General features: G+C 39.7%; 1 protein-coding gene across 5 annotated transcripts in view; it reads left to right on the top strand.

Moving 5' to 3' along the window:
- INTS9 (integrator complex subunit 9) overlaps positions 1-15,819 on the top strand; it is a 109,932-nt gene that overhangs the window by 25,983 nt on the left and 68,130 nt on the right. For 4 of the 5 annotated variants that reach the window (XM_067745284.1, XM_067745281.1, XM_067745279.1 and 1 more), the window contains 2 exons: positions 6,006-6,133; positions 13,550-13,610. In XM_067745284.1, coding sequence (XP_067601385.1) covers positions 6,006-6,133; positions 13,550-13,610 — 189 coding nt within the window. Of the gene's footprint in view, positions 1-6,005; positions 6,134-13,549; positions 13,611-15,819 lie in introns of those variants that run through there. The other variant, XM_067745282.1, reaches the window with a different exon arrangement.

Genomic DNA, 15,819 nt, shown 5'->3' with positions numbered 1-15,819 from the left:
TTGTAAATAGCTTCCATAGTAGAAAAAAATCAACAACAACTAAAATTCAAGAACTCAAGAAATAACAGGATAACAATATTATTGAGAAATACAGAGGTAACTAGAAGAAATAACTGTAAGAGTCAAAAGTAGTTGCCTCTCAAATTGGTGATTCATTTTTAACTGTGTGTGTATATGTGTAAAATTTCATTTAAAAAAACAGAAGACTGGGCTTCCCTGGTGGCACAGTGGTTGAGAGTCCGCCTGCCGATGCAGGGGACACGGGTTCGTGCCCCAGTCCGGGAAGATCCCACATGCCGCGGAGCGGCTGGGCCTGTGAGCCATGGCCGCTGAGCCTGCAGGTCCGGAGCCTGTGCTCCGCAACGGGAGAGGCCACAACAGTGAGAGGCCCACGTACCGCAAAAAAAAAAAAGAAGACTGTTGACTGAAGGAAAAATTGGTATAGCTATATTATTTAGAAATAAATCTAGAAATAGATTTTAAGACAAAGAGCATTACATAATGGTAAACCATGCACTAGTATTAATCCTAACCATTATGTACCTAGCAATATAGCCTCAAGGTGTATAAAGCAAAATATGACAGAATTACAAGAAGAAATTGCCAGTTTCTTCTCTCCTAAGACTCAAAGTAGGTAAGGATATAGGAGATTTAGATAAGATAATAAACTTAATCTGCTCTATGTACAACAATTAGATTATATATTTCCAATTTTCATGCACACTGGATCATTTGTAAAAATCAGCTATTCACAGTGTACAGACTTACAAAGCAAGTTTCAGTAAATATCAAAAAAGTATTATAAAATCTGTTCCCTGCCCACAAGAAAATTAGAAATCAGTAACCAAAAGATAACCATTTCCACCTTTATATTTGGAAGTTAAACCAAACACACACACACACAACACACAGTTCTTTTGTAGCTCAAAGTAGAAATCACAATAGAAATTTCATTGTATTTAGAAATGGGTAAATTGAAAACACAATGTAAACTTGTAAAATATATCCAGAGCATCACTTACAGGGCTATCTGTAACCTGAATGCATATTTTAATCAGCTACACATCTAACTGCAGAAATTTAAAAAGCATAACAGATAAAACTTGAAGTAGAACAATAAAACTCAGCAGAAATTAAATAGAAATTGAAAAGCAAACATATTTATGTTAATGATAATTGACTTGTTGGTTATGAGCTAAAGGAATACAACATTTTAAACTGTAAAGGAAGAAAAAATAAAATTAATAAAAGAGAAAGCAGTGCATTGCACCTGACTCAGAGAAATGTTATTGTATAGTAAAAATGGCAGCATTCACTAAATATATAGATTAAATGTAGCTTCTATTTACATCCTTAGAAAAACTTTTTTTTAGAATTGAAGTCTAGTCATTCTAGCTTATTTTCAAATACTACAAAGTAAAAACTTTACAGCATTGAGGTGAAAACGAAAAACAAAAAACCAGTGGACAGAATAGAGATTTCAGAAATATATTCAAACTACTAAAGGACTCAGGTGTTGAAAACCAAGGATAAGTTAAAGGCGAAAGGAGTTGCCTTTAATGAATTCTGCAAGGACATTTAGGAAAATGGACTCATGTTTTTGTCCCAGTTGTACGTAAGAGATCATTTTAGGACTATTTATGAAAACAGTATTTTCAGAGATCGGATTGGTTTGTCAACATAATAGCTATTCCTCAGAAGTGTGTCAGTATCAAAAGGAAAGCAACAGGGCTTCCCTAGTGGCGCAGTGGTTCAGAATCTGCCTGCCAATGCAGGGGACACAGGTTCAAGCCCTGGTCTGGGAAGATCCCCACATGCCGTGGAGCAACTGGGCCCGTGAGCCACAGTTACTAAGCCTGCGCGTCTGGAGCCTGTGCTCCGCAACAACAGAGGCCGCGATAGTGAGAGGCCTGCGTACCACGATGAAGAGTGGCCCCCGCTTGCCGCAACTAGAGAAAGCCCATGCACAGAAACGAAGACCCAACACAGCCATAAATAAATAAATAAATACATTTTTTTAAAAAAAGGAAAGCAACAAAGAGAAAGGCAGAATATGGATAGTTGTTAAATCTGAGTAATGGGAGTTTACTGTACTAATTTTGCTTACCTGTATGTTTGAAATTTTCCATAATAAAACTTATTTAAATGAAAGTAAGAGAATGAGAAATATATGTACTAAGTATAACTGATAAAAATTTTTACCCAAAAAATATAAACAATGCTTATATATGTTAAGCATATATAAGTTCTGAAACCAGATTTATTCAGTGGTAAAAAGAAATCAGCAGGCACATGAGGAAATATAGATAATAAATTATTACACAGAAAAATCTGCTTTGTTATTAAGTAGAAATAAAATTAACATGAAAGCACTGCTGTGTGCTTATTAAGCTAGAAAAAATAAAAAGTGTAAAACCTTATGTTGGCTACAATATTCGCTTCTGTACTCAGTAGTAACTGTATCTTCCTGGAGGGAAAACTAGCAATAGAAAAATATTTGTAAAATTATTCATTCCCTTTACCTAGTCTTATGGGATACACAGATGTCTAAAACATTAGTGAATGCCACACAGAATAGAATTTCTTCTCTAAAATCCTGTAAACTTAGGTGCCCCCCCAAAAAAAAATATTTAGGTGACCTCTTCAGCCTCTTAATGATTTTATAACTATAGCAACCATGAGCACATACTGTGTGTCAGGTTCTGTATCTATTCATTTAGTCCTCACAACTTTAGGAGGGTAGCTTCTGTTACTGCATCCTGCAGATAAGGAAGCTTAATCTTGGCGAAGTTAAGTAACTTTCCCCAAATCACACGGTAGTGAGCACAACCAAGATTTGAGCCTAGGCAGTCTTACTTCAAACTCCCTGCTTTAAATCATTGCTTCAAACTGCCTCTCAAAATTAATTCATTTATCAAGTAGTTGATTTCCTGTTTAGGGCCATTTAATTGCTCCTAGATAGCTGCTACTAACATGTACTAACATTATAGAGGCATTTTGGTGTAGATTCTAGATGGTTTTGACCATAATGCTGATGGGAATAAGCAGTGAAACAGATCTTCTGCTATATTCCTGATGACATTGTAAATAGGCACAGCCTTTTTTGGAAAGCATTTTGGCAGCATATTTCAAAAGCCATAAAATGCTCATATTTTTTGACCTAGTTAATGCCACTTCTGGGAATCCTCTGAAGAAACAGTCCAATATGGAAAAAGCCTTGAGCACTAAAGTTATCACCACAGCCATGTTTGTAATAAAGCAACTGAAAGCAGCCCTAAATGTTCAACAGTAAGAGAATAATTAAACAAGTGATGGTATATTTACTTAGGCAGCCAATAAAATGAAGTGATATGCAACATAGACAAAACACAGCCATGAATCTTAAAAGCAGCATACAGAGCAATAGGTGCACCAAAATTATAGCTTTTACAAATATGAAAAAAGACAGGGACTGTAGAAATGCTGTGGGTAATATTTTTCTTTCTGGTATTTTTCAAATTTTCTGTCATATTTATTTCTAATTGCAAAATTAAAATCACATGATTACTTAATGTTTTTGTGTATTAGTCCCTACCTCTCGCTAGATTATAATCTGCTTGGTGACTGTAGGCAGCATATTAGAAACGTGCAAAGAGTACCACTGGAGCCAGGGAAACTTCGGGAACCTTGCCAGGTGCCTCATTTACTGGTGACAGTTACTCTGTGTCTCAGCAGACTGAGTTGACCCACAAAGTGAGCAGTGCACTTTGGGAAGCACAAGTGGGATCTGTGGAGTCAGGAGACCTTGCTGTGTGTCTTTGGCTCTCTCTTCTCAGACAAGCCCTTCAAACTGTGTAAAACTCAATTTCCTGATCCATAAAATTGGAGCTAGTGAGATCAAGGTCTGGCGCTCTTTCAGTAGATGCTCTGAAAATGTTTCTCCCATTCAGTTATGGCCCTTATAAAGTGTTCCTCACCTTTCTTTATCCTTGGACGATAAGAGCAAATGTAAAGTCTGTTGGCTAACTTCCTTTGCCTGAAATCTTTTGAGCAGAAGCTTTTACATGTCCATCTTCTGTCTTCTGCTGCAACTTGTTATCCATGATTTAAAGATGAAGATAAAAAAGATTTTGTCATTCAGTGTGACTGGATAAATTTTCAGTTTTGTTTTAATCATATTTTTTTTTCTGATTATAAAAGTATGGTAAATGCTCATTGTCAAATGTTTGGAAAATGCAGAAAACTGAAAGGAGAAAATTACACCATAATCTTTAAACCCAGAAATAACCATTATATACATTTCATTTATTTTCTTTTTAGGTTTTTCTGAGTATCTGATTTTTTTCTTTATAAAGGGGAAATGTAGGATAAAGTCCTCTATCATGTTTGGGGCAGGTTTAACAGGGTGCTTTGTGTTCATTTTGAGATAGTTTTTCTTTAACAAATACGTAATTCTTAGATAGGGATAAAGACCAAGCTAGCAATAGGGAACCAGATGGAGAAGGGTGGGGTAGGAATAGCTCTACTTTGATTAGTAGGAAAATTTTTCCCGTAGTTCTGATACCTATCAAAGAATGAACTTAGGTAAAGAATAATTACCCAAATCATGCTTCCTGAACTTTTTAGTATTTTTTTTGTTACTGTTTTCATTGTAAGTAACCATGTACCCTTTCAGGCCATGAGTTGTGAATTATGGATTGGGAAATATAATTATCTTTCACAAACTTGGAATAAAGACGCTCGCAAGGGACTTCCCTGGCAGTCCAGTGGGTAGGGCTCTGTGCTTCCAGTGAGGGGCTATGAGTTCGATCCCTGCTCGGGGAACTAAGATCCCACAAGCCATGCAGTGCGGCCAAAAAAGAAGGTTACAAAATACTCACAATTTCTTGGCTCCTGACCTTTTAGAACCTGCAGTTTTAAAAACTCATCAGTTCCTGTAATGTCTTCTGGAGAAAACTAGGAAATTTATCGAGTGACAGAACCAACGAGCAACGAAGACTTGGCGTGCGCTGCGGTGGCCGTGTGGGGGCAAGCACTGATGTCACGCTACCCTGACTTGTGCTTAAATCCAAAAGAATGTGCCTGTCAGGAGATGGGAACCATTGACCCCTCCATCTTCTGGGCTTTGCTGTTCAAGGGAGGCTTCTACGGAATGAAGAAGAGAGAAGTGGGAGAAAAGGTCTTTTCTCTCTTCTTTCATTCACTGTCTTCAGAACAGCAGTCGAATTATGAAAGGTGACACAGGGTCCATCCCATGTAAATAATTTTCAGTGTGGCGTATCTGTCATCCCCACTCCATTGAGGAGGACCTGAGGGATGTTTGAGGTCAGTGTGCTGGTTTGCTTCATCACTCCCCTTTGAATACGCCTTTGTGGCTTGTGCCCCTTTGACTTCTGAGGACTGCGGCCACAGGCAAGAGGCTCTTGATTGGTTGGAAATGGGTGTCCCTCACTCCTGCCTAGTGTCTGCACGTCAGGGAAGTCACTTGTCCTTTGGAGTCATTTCTTCTGACAAGGCTGAGCCATCACCCCCTTACTGATGCTTGTTTGTTAACCCTTCCCAAGCATTTCCTCTTGGAGGAAAGTCACCCGACTTATTTACAGAGGAGCAAACCTAACCTGTAGCACAGTTTGAGGTTCCAGCTTAGAATTTTAGTGACTTTACACAGTACTTAGGTCTGACAGGATAGTGAGAATTTGCAAGTGTCATGTGAGAGTGGAGCAGAAAACTACAGCCAGAAAACCTTCTGTTTAGAATGACCTTGGCCCCTCCAAAACTCTACTTGCCTGAGATGTAAGTTGGTACCCCGTGAAGAACTGGGTATGATCTGAGATTTTTGAGGATGCTGAGTGCTAGGGGAAGTGGTATCCAGCACTGTAAAAGGGAGGAAGCCATATAGAAAGTTAGCTGAATTTACACAGTGCTCTAATGAGAGAAGATGATCAGCTTTATTTAATTCACTTTATTTTTTAGGCTTTTTCTGTAATTGATTATTGACAAAAGTGATTTGTTTGTTTGTTTTTCAGTATTGCCTGTCAGGGCACCCAACCTTACCATGCAATGTGCTCAAATTCAAATCAACCACCATTATGCTGGACTGTGGACTGGACATGACTTCCACCCTCAATTTCCTTCCTTTGCCACTTGTTCAAAGGTATGTGCTGATGCATCCGAGACAAAATGAGCTTTGGTTTGCTGAAAAACGGTACACAATAGCATCAAGATGACCACTACCTTGTGTGTTGTCCTAAGTTTACTTTGTTCCCTTAAAAATGTTCTTCATCAAAATAATTTCCTTTGGCTGGGTTGATGGAAAGTGTTGTATTGATTTATTGATTGACTTCTTTATTATAACTTCTTCTGAGCTTCTGTTAAATGTTCCTGCAACTACTCAGTGCAAGTGAGGTCATATATATTTCATCTTTCTTGCTAATTCATGTAGGAGTTGATAAATGGTCAACTGATGAGCCCCACGAATTGAATTTTAGAATCATTTAACTACCTTTGCAGGGACTTGACATCATAGAGCCTGACATTTCTTTTTGATAGGTATCTATGCATTATTTTCATACTAGTCAGCTGTAGATATCATAGAATCTTACATGAAGCCGAAGTCCATGTCTTAAAGTAGACAGATTACCCCAGGCCTACAGGCAGCACTGTCTACTCTTACTAAGACCTTGTCTAGGAGATTGGTTTTCCAGCTTGCTGTTATTTAGAAGCAGCACTTCATAAAAGGAGTGGGTAACTTTTAGAAGCAGATATACTTCCAGCAGCAAAAAGTGATACCGCATGAAGGAGGGGAGACAGAAAAGCTATCTAAAGCAGATTTAAGAGCTTAAAAGCATAACGAGCTAGTTAAACCATCTAACGTATCTCATTCACTGCTGAAGACTTCACTGTGTGCAATGATTATTCATAATGATAACCCTGTGAGCCATCTAGGAAAAGTAGAATTAAAAATCAACGATTGGGACTTCCCTGGCGGCGCAGTGGTTGAGAGTCCGCCTGCCAATGCAGGGGACATGGGTTCGTGTCCCGGTCCGGGAGGATCCCACATGCCGCGGAGCGGCTAGGCCCGTGATCTGTGGCCGCTGAGCCTGTGCGTCTGGAGCCTGTGCTCCGCAAAGAAAAAAAAAAAAAAAAAATCAACGATTGACTTTTTTCTAAGATAAGGGATACAGTAAGATGATGGGGACAAGGTCAGAGTTAATTCCAGATTACATTTTATGCATAGCTGATAAAATTCAGTTATAATCACATCCAGCACTTAGAAATACTTTTACCATCCATAGATATTATCCAGAAGGGGAAAAAAATGTATTTATAGTTGATTTAGGAACTGTAGGTGTCATATATATTTCTCAACAAAAATGACTGCATGTTTTTTATTAAAATAGCCTGATATCATTGTCTGTTTCCTTCCAAAGCTTAAAATGTTCATTCACTCGGTGTTAAGAATCTGCAGTGTCCTAGACCAGGGGATACAGACATGAACAAGACAACTTTTCTTTCCTCATGGAATTCATAGTCTGTCAGAGGAGAAAGAATTACACAGTTGAAGATTTAATTATACTTGTGGTACAAAAAATAGCTATATACTTGTGATAATTACTAAAGAAAATAAAATACAGGGTATGCTGAGGGTTCCCAAATGGGGGCCTACATGCTCTGCAGGGTCATGAATCATCCAGGTGTTCAAAACCTGAGTTGGGCACACAGTCCTAGCTACATGTTTTCCCTTTCCTGTTCATTCCTGTCTTTACCTAATTCTGTATTCTCAAGTGAATACAGAATCCACTTCTACTCTCTCTTCCCCTTGTCATTGTTTTTCTCTCAGAGGGAGGTTATACTAATGGGATGATTAACAGCCCATGGCAGTTCCTTACAAAAAATGTCTTCATTTGCTCAGGCCAGAAACCTTGGAGGTCCACTTGGCTAAAATAGTATCCCCAGTCCCTCTCTGTCCCCTCATCCTGCTTTATTTGTCTTCAGAGCACTTCGCATTACATCATATATACATGCTTGGTTTATATATTGTCTTTCTTCTCCACTAAAAGGTAAGTTTTATAAGGGCAGAGATTTTGTTTGCTCTCCACTGTATTCCCAGTGCCTAAAAGAGTTCTTGGCATGCAGTAGCTGCTCCGTAAATATTTGTCATAGGAATGAATCCCTTTGTCTTCTCTAGATTTCAACCCTTCTCTCCTTCTGCATCATTTCGCTATTGTAATCTTTCCTTTATCTTGAATCTTTCCATCTTGACTCAGTCCTTCCCATTTAATTATGCTGTCACTTCTAACTTAAAATGTAAAAATAAATAAATCTTTTTAACCTTCTCTCAACCCCACTTTCCCCTTCAGCATTCCTAACTCCTTCCCAGTCTGCTTTGCCCACACCAGCCACCAGAACATCTTTCAGTAAATCACGAATGACTTCCACGTCATTAGCTATAATACGCATTTGTCATCCTCACCCTCAGCCACTCAGCATCACTCTCCTCCATGATAATACAGTCCTGGTTTTCGTTACTTCTCTGAATCTTTCTCTTCTATCTACGTTGGAGATTCATTTTCCTCTAACTGGTCATCACACATGAGAATTCTTTAGTATTCAGTGCTTGGCCACAGAGGCTCTACCAAGGGAATTTAATAAATGTTCAGAGGGACTTCCCTGGTGGCGCATTGGTTAAGAATCCGCCTGCCAAGGCAGGGACACGGGTTCAAGCCCTGGTCCGGAAAGATCCCACGTGCTGTGGGGCAACTAAGCCCGTGTGCCACAATTACTGAAGCCCTCGTGCCTAGAGCCCGTGCTCCGCAACAAGAGAAGCCACCGCAATGAGAAGCATGCACACCACAACGAAGAGTAGCCCCCGCTCGCCGCAAGTAGGGAAAGCCCACGTGCAGCAGCAAAGACCCAACACAGCCCAAAATAAATAAATTTTAAAAAATAAAATAAAAGATAAATGCTCAGGGCCTCGATAACCATCCAGACAGTAACTTACAAATGTGTATTTTTCGTTAAGTTCCACATGTGAGTTCCACATTCATAATCATAAATCCAAAATGCCTACTCGGTTTCTCTCCTCAGATGTGCCTTTGAAAGCACTTCAGAACTCACCATACCCCAAACTGAGTTTATGATTAGACTTGGTCCAGAAGAGGAGAGTACACCCTCCCAGACCTGGTTTCCCCCCATGCTGCCCTATCTTAGGGAATGGCACCCTGTTATAAAAGCCAGAGAGCTGGGAGTTCACTTAGATGCCCCCTTCCTCACTTCCCACATCCAACCTTTCATTAAGCATTGTCATTTTTACCTTCTAGATAGCTCTAGAATCCAGTTACTTCTCTTAAGTGCTACTGTGGTAGTCATCATCCTCTTTTACAGGCATTACTGGTAAAGCTTCCTAACCAGCTTCTTCAATTCTGTTCTTGCCCCTGTCTGAATCCAGAGTCTTCTTTTTGTGTAACTTTTTATTTTGAAATTGCTTCAGATTTACAGAAAAGTTGCAAGAATAGTTACAGACAATTCCCAGTTACTCTTACCAGTTACTAACATTTTATCACATTTGCTTTATCACTGCCTCTTTATGTTACATACGCATGTAGTTTTTTCTGACCCATTTGAAAGATAGACACCGTGCTCCTTTGCCACCTAAATACTTACGTGCCTGTCTTATAAGAAGAAGGACATTCTCTTACATAACCACAGTACAATAAAGAAAATCAGTTAACTTAACGTCGATACTATACAAGTATCTGAGCTGTGTACCTTATGTACATTTCCCAAGTTATACCAGTTCATATTTCACTGTAGTGCCTTTTATAGCAAAAAAGAAAAATAACTTACTGGTCTAGGATCCAATCCAGATCACACATTGCATTTGGTCACGTCTTTAATCTCCTTTAATCTGGAAGAGTTTCAGTCTCTATGTCTTTCACGACCTTGCCATTTTTAGGAGTGCAGGCCAATTATTTTATATAACATCTTTCAGTATGGGTTTGTCTCACGTTTCCTCATAATTAGGTTGGGGTTACTATTTTCGGTAGGAATACCACACAAATGATGGTACGTGTTATCAGAAGGCACTTGATGTCAATTTTCTCCAAAATCACCTTTTAGAAATACAGATCTAATCTCGTCTTTCACCTGTTTAAGACCTTTCAGTGGTTTTTCCTTTGCTTTTAAATTTATTTATTTATTATTTTTGGCTGCGTTGGGTCTTCGTTGCTGTGTGCGGGCTTTCTCTAGTTGCGGCGAGCAGGGGCTACTCTTCTTTGCAGTGCGCGGGCTTCTCATTGCGGTGGCTTCTCTTGTTGCAGAGCACGGGCTCTAGGCGGGTGGGCTTCAGTAGTTGTGGCACACAGGCTTAGTTGCTCCGCGGCATATGGGATCTTCCCAGACCAGGGCTCAAACCCGTGTCCCCTGCATTGGCAGGCAGATTCTTAACCACTGTGCCACCAGGGAAGTCCCTTCCATTGCTGTTAGGATAAATACCAAGTCAGTCTTGGTACATTAGGCTTTATGCCTCTCTTCTAGTATCTTGCTCTTTTCTTTTCTTTCAGTTTCAAAGAAGTCTTATCTCCTGCCTGGGAGCAGTCACACAGATTGTTCCTTCAGCCAGGAAGGCTCTTCACCCCTCCCTGAACCCACCTTCCCTTAGTCTATTTAGCAGGAGCTCCTCTCTCAGATCATTTATGACTCCAGTTTCTATATGGGAAGGACAGAGAGAAGGCATTTTAGTTGGTTGAGGGGGAGGGTATATATAGGACCCTCCTTGAAATTTCATTTGGATAACCTTTTTTTTTTTTTAAGATATCCATGCCAAAGCCTGGTGAGAATGGTTGGAGGAAAGTCCTGGGCCTTGTAGCTGTCTTCTTTCTTTATTCCCTCCAGACCTTGCCCCTTGACACAGTTTCCCCTTGACTCTGCTACCATCCAGATGTCAGCTCGTTCTTCAGAGACTCAAGAAGAACTGCTGCCTTGATGCTGCCTAGATGAGTCCCTTGTTAGGAGACTTTGTGGTGCCTTGTGCGCTGTGTGCTGCCTCATCATTCATAACAGCTTGTTCTCTGTGTGATTACTTGATCTGTCTGTCTTCCCTAACCCCTCAGGAGGACAGGCGCGTTTTGCTCATGGTCGTATCACCAGCAGCTGAGTGCTCGACACATAAATCAAGATTCATTAATGAATGAGTGAAGATGCATACCTTATCCTCCTTCAGTACTTCACCAAATGATGAGGTTGTTTCCTGTCCCTCTTTCTGGAAAATCGCCCTCTGTCTTCACCTCGTAACTCCTGTTCCCTCTCAGATTTTGTAATCATTAGGAACAAAGTAATAAATCTCTTCCTCTTTGGTAGCTTAAAGTTTGCTAACTCTTCATGGTTTGGTCATTAACTTGTTGGTCCCCAGTAACAAAATATTTTCATCTCTGTAGTCAGCATCCATTTGCCATCTGATGACGCATTTGTGTGCCCCTTTATCATTGGCACTGTTGTTTTAACATGGTCTTGCTCTCCTTTGAGCATTCAGTACCATCTACTAGCAATTTCTTAAATCCAGAATAACTACAGATACTTCATAGAAGGCTTTGACGTTATAAAAAAATGTTTAGCAAGAGTTAAAACCACAATACCTGAAATTTTTACTTAAAAAAAATTTCTTTTTATAAGCAGTGTACCATTTCTTCTTTTGTTTTTTAATTTTGCTGCACCAGGTCTTAGTTGTGGCACGCGGGATCTTTTTTTTTTCAGTTTTAGCATGCAGGCTGTTAGTTGCAGCATGCGGGATCTAGTTCCCTGACCAGGGATCAAACCTGGGCCCCCTACATTGGGAGTGCAGAGTCTTAACCACTGGACCACCAGGGAAGTCCCATAAGCAGTGTACCATTTCTAATCACTTGATGAGGACAAAACTAATTGAATCAGTCATCTGTAATTTGGAGGTTGACTTGTGTGTGTCTGATGGAGAACAGACAGGATGCATGTCCTTTGATCCAGTTCTCTTTGTAAAGGGAAGTGGATATTTACAACTTCTTTTAGAGAGTTAGTGTGCATGAAATGAGAACAGTATTCGGATTGTCTTGTCATTACACTTTTATTAGAATGCTTGGTTTTTTAATCTGATCTGGTAGTAAATAATATTTTTTAAGAAGTAAGAAGTCTATAAGTGAAGGTATATATGTGACTGAAATGAGATGGGAATTAAACAGCTAATGGTAATAGAGTTTTTTTCTGGGAAAGCTCCCAGAGTTTTAAAAAAAGTTTTTCAGGTATAATTTATGCCAACCAAACTTGATTCTCCTAGTAGTAATTTTCATTCTCAAGAATGAAATCCAAAAATTCTCACTTTTTGATTAATAAAGGGAAAATGTAAACAGAGAATCTAGGCAAGGGGTATGCGGGACATCATTGTACTTACATTCTTACAGCTTTTCTATGAGCTAGTAATTATGTCAAAATTAAAAGTTACCCCTTAAATTCTCACTTTTTTTCTAAAATTAGATGCATTTATATTTTATTCAGGTTTTTAATCTTTCCTAGAAGATTGACAAATATTCACATATCTATGTTTCAATTTGACTTTCGTACCTACCACCTAATTACAAAGTCAGAATTTGATAAACTTATTTTAGAGAGAGGATCCAGTACTATACGTTAACTTGGTTTCTGATTATAGAGTCTTTTAGTCCCACGCCCATACTTTGCCTTTAATTTTTACTTCACAGACTAATTTTGTGTTCTGCCATCCAACTTGTACTTCTGTGTGCTTTTCTTCATATATCACCTTGATCGTTAAGTTTTTCTTTTTACCAGCATTCTTTTTTCTCCAGAGTTATTTGCATTTTCAACCTCCAGTATTGGTCAACCAATAGCACACAGTTAAATCCTGAGCTTACCAGAGTGAATGATTTCTGATTCAGACTTCTTTAATGTAATGTATATGTGAAATTAACCTCACCTTCTAGAAATTACTCGCTTAGGTATGTATTTCGTAACGCTTAGGAAAACTAGCTTCATTTTCCAGAATTGGAAACTCAAGCCACAGGTAACAAGTTGACTAATTCATTTATAAGCAATGAATCCAGAAGGTGGACTCAAGCAGAATTCAGGTTTTTATTTGTGGTGAATTCTGGCTGGTAGGCAGCTTAAGTGCTCTTGTCAGACACCTGACCCCTCTGAGTCTGTTTTGTCATCCACAATATAATGGTCCCATTCGGCCTTCCCCTCAGGCTTGTTGTCAAACACAAGCAAGGTGAAGTCGGGGCCAGTGATGGGAAAACTGTACAATGCTCTAGTGTCTCATCATTCTTTTTTCTCTTTATTATTCTGCATAGCATTCTTTTAATTTTCCCAATTTAGCGCAAAACTATTTGGCTTTTTAATGTTCCACTGCCACTAATTCTTAAGCTTGATACCACATGGTTATTTTTCGTCTTTTTGATTAGTATTTTGGGTAGGCATTGCTGCCAGTAATTTCAAACTGTTTTTCACTTTATGGAGCCAGTACAGTCACCGTGAAATCACTGAGGATTATAATCTATTTAGGATAATTTAATCTTTTGTTTTGCAGTCCCAGGCTGTCTAATCTTCCTGGCTGGTCCCTAAAGGATGGAAATGCTTTCTTGGACAAGGTAATGATTAGCTGAAGTGTATCTACACCCACTGGAAAGCCATCTTGTCATACCGGAGCCACCCGATAATAATGTGACTGATGGGCTCATTATTTCCCCTGTGTCTTCTCCCTGAAAAATCCCATGTAAAGTCTTCAGTACTTGGTAATTATTGTTTTTAAGAGCCTTTTAAGGAGTCTCAGTGTTCAGGTACAGATCCAGTTTTCTCATGTGTAAAATCTAAGAACTTCTGCTGCAAATACATTTTACCACCACAAAAAGAAAACTCTTATTTTTAGAATTGCAATGAGAGTTTCAGTGGTGATGCTTATTAGAGAATTCCATCTAGCTCGTTTCTTCTTTTTTTTTTTTTTTTAAAGATTTTCTTTTGATGTGGACCATCCCCAAAGTCTCTATTGAATTTGTTACAATACTGCCTTTTCTTGGTTTTTTGGCCCCGAGGCATGCGGGATCCCAGCTCCCTGACCAGGGACCGAACCGCACCCCGCCCCCCATCAGAAGGTGAAGTCCCAACCACTGGACCACCAGGGAAGTCCCTAGCTCATTTCATTTTGAGGCTGTACTGACTCTCCACCTGTAAGGAGTGAACTTTTTTTTTTTTTTTTTTTAATAACTTTAAAATTCCCCCAGACATTGTGAGTTTTAAACTGCTCTGTCAGGGGTCAAATCAGCTAAGGCTTTGTAAAAAGTCTGAGTCTTATTCTTTGGGTGATAAGAGGCCACCAAGGGTTGCAGCGGGCAGTGTCTTCCTCTGCTCAGACCGCTTTGGCTGCCATGTGGAGAACAGACTGAGGAGCTGAGTGTTTAACTGCCGGGCAGTGTGCTCTTGGGGGAGTGGGAGGGAAGCATGTTTTCAGGTAAATATGAACAAAGGGCCTTCCAGACTATGATCTGTGATCCTGGTAGCCTGGAGTGGACACTCCTATAGGTTGTGAGAAAACAACATAGTTCTAGGAATCTAGGATTTGGGGTCTTATTATGACTTTAATCACTAACTAGGCCTAAAGTAAATGACTCAAATTACTTTTTTTTTTCAAGGCTATTAAATTTTTAACATTAGATTATCTTCACAATAATTCCTTCCTCAGATCAGTTTCTGGGCATTTAACGTATACATGAGAGACCCGAGATACAAAAAAATGTTAAAACTATAATCTAGTCAAATTTTCTCCTGAAAAAAATCAGAGGGTAAAGGAAGATTAAAAACTGTCAAGCTTATCCATGCCATTCTTAGGCCTCCAAATCATTCTTCCTCTCCCCAGTTTCAGAATTGAAAGACTGGATAAGTGTAAGGATCCTTAAAATGATTCATCTGAATTGGATAAGGCATTTCCTTCTTGTAATTGGTATTGTTAAATAAAGAGGTGCTCTTTTTACAGAATTAACTCCTGTACCTACACCCCAACCTCGAGTGCAAGCCAAATGCATGATTTGAAACCAGATTTCCCTCAAAGCTAACTGTAAAAATTATGTGACAATCAAGAATCTGTGCACTTGATGAAATTTCAGCCTAACTCTCTGCTGGCTGTAAATCATTGTTCCCTGAGAAAGGCTCAGAAGCATCCCATTACCTGTGCATTGTGAGCAAAATGACTTGCATGTCTATGTGGGAGCATTTCATTAGGAGGAAGTGGTGAATAAAATAGAGTAACATTGTAAGTGCGTGGAATGGCAAATATGCTGCTCCAGGCCAGGAAGGATGAGAGCCTCAGAGGAGGCTCTGTCATGTGAGGTACACATACCCTGGTACATGGCAATATGGCGAAGAAGATTACATAGTCAATTTAAGGCCAGGCAGCGCTTATAAATTTCCCATGATTTGTCTTTAATCATTTTTAACCTCATCCTAGGGGAGCTGGGAGTCTTCTTCCATTAAACATAATTGCTCATTTGTTTTTAGCTGGCAGGTACATTGTAATTAAGGATGGTTTTCAGGGCTTCCCTGGTGGCATAGTGGTTGAGAGTCCGCCTGCCGATGCAGGGGACACGGGTTCGTGCCCCGATCCGGGAGGATACCACATGCCGCGGAGCGGCTGGGCCCATGAGCCATGGCCACTGAGCCTGCGCGTCCGGAGCCTGTGCTCCGCAATGGGAGAGACCACAACAGTGAGAGGCCCGCGTACTGCAGAGAAAAGGAAGAGGAAAGAAAAAACGGAATGGTTTTCAGTCTCTTTTTGGCTCAGCGCTCTGCTGGTTAAATGGTACTCAT

Source organism: Pseudorca crassidens, chromosome 7 (genome assembly GCF_039906515.1).
Source record: "Pseudorca crassidens isolate mPseCra1 chromosome 7, mPseCra1.hap1, whole genome shotgun sequence".
Classification (NCBI taxonomy): domain Eukaryota; kingdom Metazoa; phylum Chordata; class Mammalia; order Artiodactyla; family Delphinidae; genus Pseudorca; species Pseudorca crassidens.
The sequence above is the reverse complement of the archived record's forward strand: the minus strand, read 5'-3'. Positions and strand labels throughout refer to the sequence as shown.